Source organism: Salvia hispanica, chromosome 2, assembly GCF_023119035.1.
Source record: "Salvia hispanica cultivar TCC Black 2014 chromosome 2, UniMelb_Shisp_WGS_1.0, whole genome shotgun sequence".
NCBI lineage: Eukaryota > Viridiplantae > Streptophyta > Magnoliopsida > Lamiales > Lamiaceae > Salvia > Salvia hispanica.
In genome coordinates this window covers 24,813,299-24,829,134 of record NC_062966.1, presented here as the reverse complement: position 1 = coordinate 24,829,134, position 15,836 = coordinate 24,813,299, and the positions used below count along the sequence as shown (strand labels likewise).

The 15,836-nt window shown below is 37.1% G+C and overlaps 3 protein-coding genes across 3 annotated transcripts; 1 reads left to right on the top strand and 2 right to left on the bottom strand.

Moving 5' to 3' along the window:
* Positions 1–41: 41 nt before the first annotated feature.
* Positions 42–2,483, bottom strand: LOC125204865 (abscisic acid 8'-hydroxylase 3-like). Its single transcript, XM_048103621.1, has 9 exons — positions 2,086–2,483; positions 1,694–2,012; positions 1,460–1,612; positions 1,102–1,380; positions 934–1,020; positions 772–850; positions 583–689; positions 378–496; positions 42–237 (listed from the first exon to the last, which is right to left on the bottom strand). Exons 1-9 carry the CDS (start codon positions 2,277–2,279, stop codon positions 147–149), a joined length of 1,428 nt encoding a protein of 475 aa, XP_047959578.1. The 5' UTR covers positions 2,280–2,483; the 3' UTR covers positions 42–146.
* Positions 2,484–2,792: 309 nt separating this feature from the next.
* On the bottom strand, positions 2,793–5,031 carry LOC125204867 (transcription factor VIP1-like). The gene is made up of 4 exons (XM_048103623.1): positions 4,465–5,031; positions 4,105–4,237; positions 3,285–3,369; positions 2,793–3,201 (listed from the first exon to the last, which is right to left on the bottom strand). The coding sequence occupies exons 1-4, from the start codon at positions 4,893–4,895 to the stop codon at positions 3,017–3,019; spliced, it is 834 nt and encodes a 277-aa protein (XP_047959580.1). The 5' UTR covers positions 4,896–5,031; the 3' UTR covers positions 2,793–3,016.
* A 9,232-nt stretch (positions 5,032–14,263) lies between these two features.
* LOC125207867 (vacuolar iron transporter homolog 2-like) lies at positions 14,264–15,107 on the top strand. Its single transcript, XM_048107370.1, has one exon. The coding sequence runs from the start codon at positions 14,317–14,319 to the stop codon at positions 14,947–14,949; it is 633 nt and encodes a 210-aa protein (XP_047963327.1). The 5' UTR covers positions 14,264–14,316; the 3' UTR covers positions 14,950–15,107.
* Positions 15,108–15,836: the final 729 nt, after the last annotated feature.

Genomic DNA, 15,836 nt, shown 5'->3' with positions numbered 1-15,836 from the left:
AAGAACAATGTATTTAGTTTCCATTGTGTTTCCTAAGTAATCTTGCATGCTTTAGACTTCCAACCATGCCTAACTAAATCAAGTAGCAGCAGATGACAATTGACGTTTATTGATGGAAACCGAGCTGTAGCATGTTGTGGTCTTGTCTAAAGAGGCTCTACCATGACTGGATACTTGTTTTTAGGCATCCGCACAAGCGTTGGCTGGACTGAATCATCCCTGTCTAAGGCCTTCCACCTGCATTTAGGAGTCACAGCATCTATTACTTGGAAATGGTACTACTGAATACTTGCAGGATAGTTAGAATATCTTCATGGTTTTTGTTTTTCTAATCTTGGTATTTCTGATTCTTGTTTTTGCAATTATGTTTTTCGTACCTGTATCTGCAGACCAGATGATGGATGAAAACACAAATTTCCAATTTGGCGAGGTTGATTCCAGGGCACATACGCGGTCCATTTCCGAATCCAAGAAAACTATAAGGTCTCAGTGGCTCCTGAAATACACACAAGAAGTTATACTTAATTTGAAAATTGAATTGGTTAATGTCTTTTTGCTTAGTTTGTCGTTTCTAATGCTTACATCGAATCTGGAAGGATTGAACTTCTCTGGTTCGGGAAAGATCTCAGGATCATGGTGGATGGATACAACGTCCAAGTTGACAGACCAACCCTTTTCGATTTTGTATCCTGAGAGTTTGGAGAAATTTCAAGTGGTATATGTTATAACCTATTCGTTACGCTCATCACAAATTACTGATAGGGAGTTTACCATCAATATCGAAGTCTTGTGCAGCTTTTCTTGAATACCATGGCAAAATTGTTGCTCTTCTAAGAGTTTCACTGATGACCTGTGATTTTAAGATGAGAAATTTTTTAGTTTGTCATAAACTAACTCATTATTATTGTGAAGGACTGGATAAGTGCAACTGACTTTTGCAGTGTATGGCATATTGTTCACTTCTGACCAGGTAAGGCTTGATCCATCTTCCCTGCTACTTTCAATTTGCTTATGTTCTTCCTGCAAAGCCCCAATTCTGAGTATCTGTAACGTTTCAAATAGATTATTATGAAATGATTACATAGTGTACAAAGATATTACTCTGAGACGTTCTAATACTGCAGGATTCTCTGCAAGAAACTTGATAAGCCATGTCAGAGCAGCTGTAGTGGTGTCATGGCCTGCAACCAGCAGTGTCAATATGTTATCCTTCAATTGTTTGTCTGTAAGCTTATTATCATCATCGTTGTTGTCGTCTGCCTCTGAGCTGTCTTTGCTATGCTTCTTCAACAGGGACTGCAAGAAATCCTGCTGGAAGACTTCTCCCTTTCTACGTTGGGAAATGGTAGCATCTAACATCGCATACATCCTATCGCGTGCCTAATCAAGAAGGGAGGATTGTGTCAGCAGAATTTCTCAACTTTTCCCTCAAAGGAGAAAATGAGGTGAGTCGTTGTACCTTGATGCCTCGATAAAAAGCAGTTCCTGGGATCTTAAACGGCAAAGAGGCGAAACAAGATGATATGATTTTGAAGTTGGATCTGAACTTTTCTTGTTCCTCACCTGTAGGCTCCAAGCTCATGATCATGTGACCTATCACCTTCAGTGTGAACTGCAGAAAGATTACACTTATTCAGAAAGCAAGGTGCACCACAAATCAGAAGCACATATATGTATAGCACGAAGTCTCAACCGTGGACATCTCTTCAAGAACTAGAATTTTTCGGTTGGACCAATGATCTAAGGTCTCAATGGCCAATGCATTGATGAATGGGAAATACTTTCTGAGAGCATCCATAGAGAGGGGCTCCCCTATGAGTCTTCGTAGCCTCTTGTGCGCTTCTCCACTCTGTGTAAGCAAGCTCGTCGGACCAAGAACTTGCTTCCCCGTGTAGAAGAGGTTCAGGCTCACTAGCCCATCTTTCCCTGTCAGTAGAATCTTGCTCGCTTCTCTCCCTGTCATGAACACCGTATATCTCCCCAACACATAACTCTTGAACACCTTGCCATACCTATTACAAAACAGTGACCAACATTAAATTTTCACAATTCTTGTAAAGTTGTGTTCCAGCTAGTTTTCAATACCTATGCTGCCTCTCTTGCATGAAGCTGAAGATGCCGGCCGGGCTTGAGAAGGTGGAGAGGAACGAGAAGCTCTCCCCAACAACGGGCCAGCCCAACGTCCCTGGGATGCTGTCCATTGCCTTGGGAGCACTGCTTCTTTTCAGCAAGAAAACTGAGAGAAGGAAAATTAAGACGAGCGCTACTATCGTCAACATCTCTCTCTTTCCTTGGGAGCACTACTATGGGGATTATCTTGCCTTGTTATGGATCAGGTTAAGTTATATACTGTCAAGCATCTTATGTGTCAAAATCATTTGGTGAATTACTATGGTAATATCTGCATTGTTTCCATCTTCGTTAGTTTCAGTCTACAATGGCATTGGAAGGAATCAAATGTGGGCCAAATATGTTTGAAATGATTATTCTAACACCGAATCACCAATTATCTTTTCTTGTTGGATGAAAAATCCAAAGACAGGCTTTGCCAACAATGACATCTTTTTGGATTGAATAGTATGGCTTTTGTTCCATTCTCTTCGTTTTATCGAATTGTATGTTTTGGTCGAATGTCATTAAACAACAATTTAGTTTTGGATGTAGTAACAGTTTATTATTAGAAAGTTATTTCAGAAATCCACATGGCAATAATCTGATGAAGTAACATAGGTTTAGGTTTAATTCAACACTAACCATGTAACATACTTATACGCCTAATTGTATAATGTCGATGATGAAATGTGTATACGATAAGAGCTTATGTAAGGACGAATTGCGAGCTACATGATCAGAATCCGGTAGAAGATGTATGTAAATACTACATTTACAGAGGTTTCTAGCATCGTTCTCTAGTCGCAATAGCACGCGTTCATGTATATATACAACTGGATAATATACTTCTCTTTTACAAATGGCTACGCCTCAGACATCATCAACCCCTCCTGTTAGGTTGCAGTTATGGGCTGCTTCTCGCGTTGTTGGGGCTCGTATGCTGCTGCTGTTGCTGCGAATAGTAATTTGTTGTTGGAGGCCGGGGTGGTGGTGAAAATGGGGAGGAAGAACCCCTGCTGCTTCCGTTGGAGCCATGGCCGGCTGTAATCTTGAGCCACTGCAGTTCACTCCTCAACGCTTCGTTCAGAGCTAGGACCGTTGTACACAAAAAAAAATGCTTACATCAGCCATAAGAGCGGAGAGACGAGATAACAAATGATAAAAGTGCTTACCATCTCTTAGGTGTGTTTGCTGTTCCATGGCCTGCAGCTTCAGTTTGAGTTCCTTGTTCTCAGCAGTCAACCCGCTTGTGTCTCTCTGCATCGTGCAAATATATTCTTAGTACGGTTTATTCATTTCATGGTTATAAGGTATTAAAGACACGAGAGTGTATACTTGCATCGACACAAGTAAGGGACATTGCCAGTTTCCTCTTGTATTTTATTGACGAGAATATGTAGAAAATTAGCATCATATCACAAAACAAACACTTGCAATATTCAAAATTTTGAATTTCACAAATGCATATCCTAGAACACTTCGTTGCACACAAATTTTGAATTTCACAAGTGTATCAAAAAGATAATCTCAATATGCTGCACTTCATTGGAAACAAATTTCAATCCTCTTAAAATTGCAAATAAAATTGTCTCGATAAATCCTAAATTCACAGTTATCTCCCTATAATCCTCTAGTACGTTTTCCCATCTCACATCTCCTATCATGACAAAGGCATCATTTTTAAAATAACGCCACAATGCTAAGACACTCGGAGAATTGCCACAAAGCACAAACCCTGTTTAGTAAATTCAACCACCTCAACACTTCATATTTCAGCTAGCAATCAACAAATTATCACACAAAACTGAACACGCACCAAAACCTTTTAAAGTTCAAGAATGCACCCCTACATTTCTTCAGCAAAATGCCATTTTCAGTCAATTCATGCTCTCCGTATCAACCACCCCGATTCACATTTCACACTACTTCATATGCCCACAAAGCTCGCGAGTCGAACAGTCACCAAGTTCGAAAATACACGAGTCCACATACCTGCAACAATGTGATCTTTGCTGAGAGCGTAGTCGCTTCACTTTGCAGAGTCTGGACTTTCCTCTCCAGCTCACTCGTGTATCGCGATTTCCTCTCTTTAGATCGCGCAGCAGATTGTCGATTCGCCAGTATCCTACAGAGCCTCTAAATCAACACAACATATCTCCAACAAGTAATTGCATATACACAATTCACACAAACCACAAAACCTAACAACATCAACACACCACAAGGCAAAGCAGAAACATAAACCCTAAATTAAAAGAGGGGAAAAACAGTAGCACAAAAAATCAATCAATCTAACAAGACAATTCAATAATTCATCACCGAAATCATGTCAACGCTCAGTCAAAAGCAAACCTCTTCGCTCTCTTAGGATCAATCAGGGCGAGCTCCGCCAACCGATCAGCAGCAACAGCCTTCTTCGCGTTCGAATCCACCTCGCACGACGTCGTCGTGCTCGAGTACCCATCCATGGAGTTGCTATGCCTGTGGCGCGGCGGAGGCGGAGGCGGCTCGTCCAGCACCAGGCCGTCGAAGAAATCGGCGTCTACCGAGAGGCTCCGGAGATGAGACAGGCCGTCGTTCCTCTTCGACTGCTTCTGCGGCGGCGGAGCGTCGAGGTTGAGGTCGGCGAGGACGCCGTCGACAAGGATGTCGTCGAGGTCGGGGAAACGGAAGGACTCGGAGTGGGCCCGGCGGTGGAAAGCCAGGCGGGCCGGGGCGTTGGGAATCTGGTCTGGGTCGACCTGACCCGGATTATAGGCGAATTTGGGATCCACGTCCATCATTTTGGCTGGATTAGAGTGAGATGAGCAAGAATTATATCTAGGGTTGAAGATTTTGGGTGAATTTGGGGGTTTTCTTTCTCAGTGGAAATGAAGAAGAGTATAGTTGAATGTAGATACGAGTTAGATTTTTTTTTCTACTAACCTCAATAATAGTGCACATTATTTATATTTGTACGAACATGTTACTAATAATTCGAGTCTTGTCAATTTTAATTTTTAGGTGAAATGTTTTACACTTATTAAACACTAGTCTCCTAACGTAAAATTATATAAACATAAGATCTATATCTATACTTTACTAATTTGTTCATAATATTTTTCTTCCCAAAGTAAATAGTATTCTCTTTGTACCACTTCAGGAGTCCTGATCACTTTTGCACACCCATTTTATAAAAATTATACTAATAAATAGTTAAAGTAGAGAAATAATAAAATAAGAAAGAATATTATTATTAAGACTCTTTTTAATATTATTTTCTTTTATTTTATCATTTTTTTTATTTTAATTATTTATTATAATTTTTACAGAATTGGTGTGCAAAAGTGATCGCGAATCCTGCAAAAGTGATCGCGAGTCCTAAAATGAGACGGAGTAGTAATTTGGTCAAATTCATACCGAGGGAATACTTTTTTTACTGATAAAATTGAGAATTTTACTAAGATGGCGGGCCACGTTAGCGGTTAAAGGCGGAGACATGTGGCAGTTGGCGGATTAGAAATGGGAGATATTGAGCCCGGCCCGCTTTATGGGGATAGGATATTTAAAACGGGCCCTTCTTCACTCGACATGTGGCGACCTTCTTTATTGTAAAGAAATCTTTTGTCATAGTAGACCTAAATAAATTGAACAACTTTTGTCCTTTTTCTATTCACTCAAGATTGGCGAAGTTGTAATTTTTTGAATTTTTAAATATGATTAGATATTAAATGAATTGTGATTGCATTATTGAGTATACGTGTCTGTAATGTGATTCTGATCTTTATATTACTATTCCATCCCAACATTTAATTTTACTAAAGAGTAAAGGTCAAAATTGGTCTTGAGCATATGTTCATTTTACAATTTTGATCATAAACTTTATTTTTTAAATTTTTACATCCTGAACATTTAAAATCCGATCACAATTGGCCATGGACTAACTGTTCTGTTAAAAACTAATGGTCAACGGATTTAATCCCGATTTTGACCAAATTAGAAGGATTTTTTTACTCCCTAATTATTTCCTTAATTATTTTAACAAAATATTCATTTAAAATATGAAATAAATAATAGATTAGGGTTCCCCATTTAAAATATGAAAGATGAGAGGAAGGAAGAAGATTAGAGAAAAGTGGAAACGCGATGGGAGGAAGGAAGGAAGACGTGGACTTTGAGTCTTGAAACGTGACGGGTTCAAGTACCTAAGCAATTACGGGTTCAAGTGCCCGATTTCCCTCACCATGAGCCACATGACGGCGTGTGCGCTATTCAGCTACATCGCCATTGCGTGGATGAAGGTTGTGCCAATGTAGACCATAAGATCTAGGGTTCAGTTCATGGAGATCTCTGCCCTCAGCTTGATTTTCTGCACCTCTGTTGTCAGCGGCAACATAACGCTCAAGTACTTGCCGGTCAGCTTCTATCGGTGAAATGAGAAATTTATTAGCAGACGGACATAAAAGGAAAAATGAGACATTTAACGGCGGACGGATGGAGTATTACTATTCCACAACATCTAATTTTAAGAAATTCAGTTCTATTATTGAAATTTAATTTCAAGAAAATTAATTGTATTATGTACTTATGTAAATTAATACACACTCGTTTATTAGATTTTTTCACTTGGCCTCGGTAACACTTTCTTTTTAAAATTAAATATTTAGTGAAAAAGACAACTCACAAGTCTTGAACAAATTTTCTAACGTTTGAATATCACCATTCTCTTCTCAATTTAGTTTGGTTTGAAATCTCTAGGTTGGGATCTTGAGAATATTAACTTGACGTGTGCAATGATGTCAAAACCATAAGCTATAATTTAATTTCATTTTGTCATAAATTCCTTCAACCTTCCAATGGTTGTAATTATCGATGATTTTATAGCTTTCCTTTCAGTAATTATAATTATCGATGATTTTATAGTTTTCCATGATTTATCAAACTTTTCAAGTTGCTTGTAGCCTATCAATAATGTGTAGACCGAGTTAGGCACGATGCAATTCCAAAGCAAGTCATCTTCCACGCTCATTATTTTCCTCGTGCATATATCGAATTGCATTTATATAGAAGTTTGTTTGCTCAGTTCTCGGAACTCCATTAGAACTCCATTAGGTTATCCGTGATCACAATTTTATCTCCCAAGCTCATTATTGTTAATATGCTTCTACATGCTAAGGAAAACGTCATTTTTACATCAATTTGTGATTAATAGCTTATTTTATATCTAAAAGTCATTTTTTTTAACACCACTAGGGTGGAGGGTTTCGGCGGACCCACACTTGTTCATTCCCAATTACCATTTGACAAACACCGAGACGCCCAAAAGTGACGACTCGCCAACCATCATGAAGAGTACATTGAGGGCCTTTCTAACAACTTGTAGAAGGTCACCTATCTACTCTAAACAACGAAAATACTATTGATTTGAAACAATTACCATCTCATAAACTGAAAGCATCGAAACTCCTCAGCTTATGAGGACCGTGGAGCTCCCTTCTGGATCAATCACCCCCACATCGGATTCCCCAAAGGAAACCGTAGCCACATTTCTACCCATGAGGAGCTTCTCGAGGTATGGGCCCTTGTGTGGACCCTCTTGGGAATGGTGGAGGGGGAAGTTCATCTTGCCCTTCTTTCGCCTTGAAACCAGCTAGAAACCATTTGGAAACCATCTTCATCTACACGCACATGCGTCACCTTTGTCGCCATCAAACTTATTGACGTGTTTGTGTCCTTACTCTCCTCAGTATGGGTTGGGTTGTCGGGGTTGAACCCCTTCGGCCCCCATTCGCGGCGGTTGTTGCATCGGTCTTGAGTTGGTTCGTCAAGGTTTTGTGGCAAGGTTGTGATCTTTCATGGATGGCTTCTTCTTCCCTAGAGCAAGGCACTCTTCGTGAACATGCCCAATATGTTTGCATTCAATGCAATACATCGGGATCCGGTCCCACACCACTTTGTGTTTTGCATCCTTGCCAAGTATGTTGATGTTAGGACCATCGACTGCAACATTAGTTTGATATTGTCCGCTTTGGGTCAAGCCCGCACGGATTTGTTTTTGGGTCACTCCCAAAAGGCCTCAAACTAATTGGGGTTGGACAGGAATTATATACACCTTCCAACTTCCCTCACTCGTCCGATGTGGGATGGGTTTGTACCCAACAAACTTCCCCTCAAACCGAGACCACATCGGGACCGCAGTCGACACGAACATGGGCCGTTCCAGCCCTGGCCCCTGGATCATCCAGGGCCCGACTCCAAACCGAGTCTTTCAGGGCCCGACCCATAGCCAACCTTGGCTCTGATACCAGTTGTTGGAAAATAAATACAGCCAATCACGAATATAAAGGAGAATGAACACAACAGTTGATAATAATCTCTTCCGGCGGTGGATTTGAGATATCGATCTCCATGCATATCCGAGCGAAGGTTAGCCGTGTTTGGTTGATCGTTGCATGATCGGCTAGGATTGGCTTTCCCAAAAGTTTACCTCTAGCGAGAAGGGCGAGTGTTCGTTGAGGTGGATAGGGAGACCTATCACCTCGCACCAGACGGCGGCAATAGGTGACTCGAAGAATGTGTCAAAATCTGGGGCCCACTTGAACACCCTCATTGGGTGGTTGTCAACATACCACACCGGAGCTCCGTTGGGGCCATTGAGCATCCGAGCATAGTCCCCCGCGTCTCGAAATTGGATAAGAATGTGTTTGGCATTCATAGACTTCCATTTGAAGCCACCGACAAATTGGATATTCAATAATAGCATCTTTTTGGATTTGTTTTGGCGATGGGATCGAGTGGGAGAACTTCCCAAAAGTTAAGGGCCCAAAAAATAGTTAAGTCCAATTACTATATTATTTGAAATAGTATTCTCTTTTGCTGCTTTAAATTGTCTAATAGTAAAGTAAGTGGTTTTAGTGTGGTATTGCATTGTGGTGGATTCAACTACATTTTGCAACAATTTTCAACACAGACTTAATTATTTAAAGACTCCTTATATATCGTTCGTGGGCTCAATTCTCATCTTAACATTTTGCGAAATTTAACAGTCTTAAGGGCCCAATCCATCGACTTAATGGCTGCTCATATTAGTATTGTTGGGCTGGGCCCAACCAGTCATCTTGCAAGATTTCCTTAATTTAAAATAGTAGTACTCCTATTAATTTATTTAATATATGCAAATATGTAAATATGTTTATGATATTATTCTATACTACTATTAGTTATTGTGTGTAAGTTGTTTTCAATAAAATTTAAGATAAATTGAAGTCACATGAAATCTAATACCACGTCTAAAGAGGTCAATAATTGATGTGTAAAATGTGATGGCTTTGCTACGAGAACATTTATTTAGTCGATTATGACTTAGTTACAACTGGTTGTGTTGTGTGACACATTTAAATGTATCTAGTGTGCAATTTGTGTAGATACTTTGACAACACATAATATTGAAAAAAAAAGATATAAAAGACAACACAATTTGCAGAACATTTTGTCTTGAAAAGAAAGAGTTTTTGATCTTGCCTCGGCTCTAGTTGAATTCTTGTTTATTCACATTTTCTATACACTCAAATAACTACTTTGGACTACTTTGGTGGTAGTAGTAGTAGTAGTATAAATTGTTATTGTTTTTATATGAAAAATGTAATAGTATAGTGCTTATTGTTCAACATACAAATTTATATAAAAAGAGGTAATACATATATCACTTCCAAATTTGAAGTGAGTAATATAGTATGCATGATTACTCACATGCTTATCCAACATAAAGTAAAATTGGAAATTTGGAAGCCAATAAAACAATATATCTCCAACATGGTTATTCAGGACTTGTCAATTGTAATATTAATATACATATTTTTGCATGAATTATATCATTTAGGTGTAGCAATAAGATTGGATGCATTGACTATATTTCCTTTCAATCTCGTAACATGATGGGGCTTAAAAAGTAGGAGACCATATCCATGAATTATACTTTGAAGAAGAAAATGAAATATCCAAGAAAAATAATAATTAAAAATTTGCAACTTATAGCTATAAAATGGATGGAATAAGATAAACAAAATGAATGTTGGTGGCAGTCGTGTGGAAAGCACACTCAATAGAGAAATAATATCTCATCATCAACTTATTTGTGTCTGCTCTTTTCTCCCTCTTACTGATTAGTGCTTTCCTCCTCACCAATCCATTTTCCATTTTTGATTATGATATACTTCTTGATAAATTCTTATGCCATATATTAAATTCTCCCTCATCCTATTTGTTGAGAAACAGATACATAATTTGAAGATCCGATGAAAATAATATTTTTAAAAAATTTGGCTTGTGGGAGCTCAAGCCCTCCTTACACCAAGATATGTGCATGTGTCCATCGATCGAAACACAATAGGAATCGAGCTGAGCCTAAATATAAACAGTACGAAATCGAGTTGGATCGTCGTGGTCGTGATCTATTTAGAAGTCATAATATACTCCTTCCGTCCACAAAAAATAGAGCACATTCATTTATAGAAAGTTATCAACAAATAATAACCCTACACATCATTCCACTAACACTACTTCTCACTTACTTTTTCTCCTTCCCGTGTCATACACCAATTGCTCTATTTTTGTGGACGGAGAGAGTATATAACAAGGGGAGGCGATACACAATAATGATATTGCTACATGATGTGTGATCCGTTGCTAACTTTCTTAAGTTGTTAACTTTGTTAACTCGTCAATGTAGTGTATTAGAAATGTCAACACGATGATGTTGAAATGTCAACATACACTTAGTTGATATTTTAATACATTGTGTTGACATTGATATTTAAAATGTCAACACAAAATTGTGTTGACATTTTAATGTGACCGTATTAACATTTTAAATACATTGCGTTGATGAGTTAACAATTTAATAAAAGTTAGCATTATAACACACCTCTTTGTTACATTTCATTGCTAATAGTATATTAATTATTATTTGAATATGTATACTAATTAGAATAAATTGATATGACTGAAATGGGAGACATGTGTTAAGTATATTTCTCGAATGGAATTTGATCTTTAGAGAATTCATCATGTTACTTCTCACACATGTAATTGTCAGCAAAAAAACGGATTGCTATGGCTGATAAACTTTAATATTTCCTTTAATCTATTTTAGCTTTTTCATCTTTTATTAAAGCTAAAATAAATGACTGTTATTGTTCTTCACTCTTTCAACTAAAGCACTGATCAATTTTGTGAGGTTCCCATGTTTCATGGGAAAGTGGAAAGACTATTGTATTTTAGTGCAAAAATAATGCATGGAAAAGCTAAATTAAGGGAATGAACACAGATGATGATGATGGATAATTGATCCCCACCAATAAATATTTTAATTTTTTGTTAATAGAAATAAATTATTATAATTAAATACTAGTAAGAAGATATTTGTGGAATAAGTTGTGTTTTTAATCCAAATATTGTCCTAGCTCGATGGAAATTGACATGTAAATCATCATTAAGAAAAAAAAACTAAAATATAATTATGATAAAAGCGTGTGTTTTCATAATTTCATTCATGCAGAAGAGATATGTCGTCTCAAGTTATTTAGGCAAGTCGTGATTGAATTGATATTAAGTGTCACATCTAATGCAAGCTGGTCCAGTATTTAATTAAATGAGATAATACACAAACTTTTTGTTACTAGTATAAAGTTATCAACTAATTTGTTTGCGTATTTTTTGAATTAATTGCCTACAAATATACGAAGTACGCCCAAATTTTGGTTTTTAATTGACTCTGTTTTTATAGTAAAAATAATGCATGGTCAAAGAATTAACTAAACTTATTTTTGTTACATAAATTTTCAAAATTTCAAATATAGCTAATTTCTTAATAATAATTTTCAAAATTAGAACTATGTGTATACTCGTGAAAATGATCAAAATTTTTGAGGGACCAAGGATATCTCCGGGGTACGTCAATATGTACTTTCGTCCTTGATCAGGACAATAAACTACCATCTTGATAAAAATTAATCTAAAATTAATTGAATGAGTACAAATAATACTGAAATAAAGTAATTTTGATGAGCTCAATTTCATACAAACAGCAAATATATAAACATTTTTACGTTGAAAGAATTTTAAACTAAAGTCCAATCAAGTTACAATATGCTCTTGTGATCCGTCCCACAAAACTAAAGACATTTGGGACGACACAGAAATTAATGTATAATTGGTAAAGTAAGAGAAAAGAGGAGAAATGTAGTTAAAATAATATTAGTAGACATTGAGATCTACATTATTTATTAATGATTAATGGTGGATCGTTATAAATAAATTGATGTATATGTGTAATGAATTTAGGAGAACTATCCATAAATGAAAATGAACCATTTTTATGGGATGGACGGAAAAGGAAAGTCTCCCTATTTTGATGGGACGGATGAAGTATAAGTAAAATAAATAATGCGTAAGAATACCAAACTATATATTGATCATTCAACTCAGTATAAAGGGAGTTCAAATTCTATTAATTCTATTGGGAGATATATACATGAATACTTCAACATATGTTTTAAAACTAAGTAACAATCCAAATTTTATTTTTGAATAATAGTAACATATTCCCATAACAATGTCGTGTTAGTATATTACTATTATCTAATTGACCAGATGATCTTTTCGAAGGTACTTACATTAATTAGAATCACATATTCAACTTTATGTCTTAATTAATTAAGCTTTATGCTTTAAACTAGATCTCAATATTAAATTGTACATGATGAAAACGAGCCCCATCAACGCTTATCTATAAATGGATAGAATTTATAGGTACGTAATAATTTTTTTCTGAATTTGCATGGTGATTCATTTCCACAACTATAAATGAATGGATTCTGATGCGTCTAGAAAATTGCTTGCTCCAAGATATAAAGCAGAATTATATGCTGATATAAAGGTCTTGTCTCCACGATAGTGTGAAAAATCTTCTTTTTTCACCATAAAAATATTAATATGGGTAATTCGATATTTATTAAAAGAATAAAAAGAATATTTAATCTTTGGGGAATCTTCATGCCAAAATTTTATTAGGCATATGTCACTTATGTACATGTGTGGAATATAAGTAATTATTAAATGAGAAGTTGTGTTTATCTCAAATCGACTTTATTCATGGATTTCCATTCCTAGATGAGGTATCACTCCTACCAAACATACTAATAAGTTGGCTAACATTCTCTTCTTATAAAGCTGCAATTTCATTATGATATTAGACAGAGGGAGTATCTTGGAAAAGTTCAATCATGGTTTATATATTCAACTACATTTCATGTTTCTTTCCCCTATGGCTATACCTTTTTTTCCTTAGCAATGTATTTACTCTTTAGATGGTTGATTAATATAATTTGTCGTTTCTTAAATTGAGAGGGAGAGATAACTAGAAATTTATGTCAAAATTTCATATACATATTCCATCAACTTTGATTGGTATCAAAAACCACTTTGGTGACAATACTTAACGAATAATTAATATTGAAAATTTAAATAGGAATAATAAATTATATAAATAATATTAATATTGGATATGTGGGACACAAATAGGGACAGCCCTAGCTAGGGTCGGGCAAGGCCGGCCGACCTCACCGCGGTTAACTTGGAAAACTCCATAAATGGGCCACGTTCATGGCAACTCACCTCACCCTAACCCTTACCCTTATATTTTTGTTGTGTGATTTTGAGGGTTTCGCTACGTTTTAATTAAAAGTAAAACATATCTTAGGGTAGGGACGAGTTGTCATGGGATTGGAAACTGCAAATTCATAATCAAATATCTACGAAAAGAAAAAAAAATGCTTACTCAACCCAAATATATATGGATGACATCGCCAATTTCTATCCTAATGAGTTTCATTTCCTGAATCAGTCATTTGCCACAAAAATCTCACCTCAAATCGCCATTTCGCAAGAACCCCTAAGTGCTAAATCCAATTATATACTCATAAAGAGTTAGTATGCATGCAATAATTGTACCTTGAAAAGGTAGACTTTGGTACCTAATGGCCACACGCCTCATTTAGTGTTACAATATTTAAATGTGTATAATGTTGTCATTTTATACACACATCCATTTAAAAAAAATACAAATATAGAAACATGACTTTTCCCCATCTATAAATACCATAAGCTAAGGCGTGTGTCAACCATACTCACAACAAATTAAAACCACACTCCTCCTCCAAAACAAAAATGGCTTCCAACCCAATACAAAACCCTAATTCCTCCATCCTCGAGCAAGGCGACATCGAGCAAGAATTCGACTACTCGAAACGCTCCCAATGGCTGCGCGCAGCCGTCCTTGGCGCCAACGACGGCCTCGTCTCCACGGCCTCCCTCATGATGGGCGTGGGGGCTGTCAAGCACGCCATCAAGGCCATGGTCCTCGCCGGCTTCGCGGGCCTCGTGGCCGGCGCCTGCTCCATGGCCATCGGCGAGTTCGTCTCCGTCTACTCCCAGCTCGACATCGAGCTCGCCCAGCTCAAGAGGGACGAGAAGCGCGCCGGCGTCGCCACCTCTGAGGAGGAAAAGAGAGAGGGCGGGAATTTGCCGAACCCGATTCAGGCGGCGGCGGCGTCGGCGCTGGCGTTCTCGGTGGGGGCGATGGTGCCGTTGCTGGCGGCGTCGTTCATAGAGGAGTATAGGGTGAGGGTGGGGGTGGTGGTGGCGGCGGTGAGCGTGGCGCTGGTGGGGTTCGGGTGGCTGGGGGCGGCGCTGGGGAGGGCGCCGGCGGGGAGGGCGACGGCCAGGGTTTTGGTCGGAGGGTGGCTGGCGATGGCGTTGACGTTTGGTTTGACCAAGTTGATTGGATCCAAAGGGTTGTGAATTCATCAAGATTATGATTTGTATATGTAAAATTTGAGATGTGTGTTAATTATATAGGAATAAAATGTGGAATCGTTATTCCACTTAGGTTTAATTACCTATATATTCTCATGCAATTAGGCTAAATTAGTAATTAATTGCTACTATTATTATTCTCACTACGGCACTCTCATAGTACTACTTGTATTTTAAGGAAAAAAAAACTAGTTAATTTTGAGCTAATGTTGGAATGAAAATCAGAATCATTATTACTTTATAAATTTCAAAACATAAAGTCATACACTATGCTACTTTGTGTACATTAATTTGTAACTATAATTCAATGAAATATAAATTGAACAACAATTTCTAGGTTAATCAAGTGAAGAAATAACATTGGAGTGTTGTTAAATATAATTATTATTTTTTTCTTCTTTCTGACAACAGCTTGGTAGTCATTCTATTTAATTAAGTGATGAACATGCATGCATGTATGATGTAGTGAAGATAAACCATGTTCTATTGTGCGTATGATTTTTTTTAATGATAATTATTAATTATTATAGCTAATAATAGTGAATATTTGGATTAGAATTGCTTCATTTTTTTTGTGATTAATGATGGTATTATTTTCTACTACTATAACATATTTAAATAAACAGATGAAGGTTAAAACTTAGAATAAAATAACATTTGATAATCAATTTCATGGATATGCAACCATTGGAACTCATGTTTGATTAATTTCTTTTCCATTTTCATTTCGGTGTTACCCTAAATCTACTTCGGTCTACCAAATCCAAAATATCCTTGATTCGACATGAATAGATTTCCATAATTAATGTTAGTGTACAAGCATATAAAATTTGTCAACTTAAAAAACATGTACCTAGCAGTTGTGGTCTAAG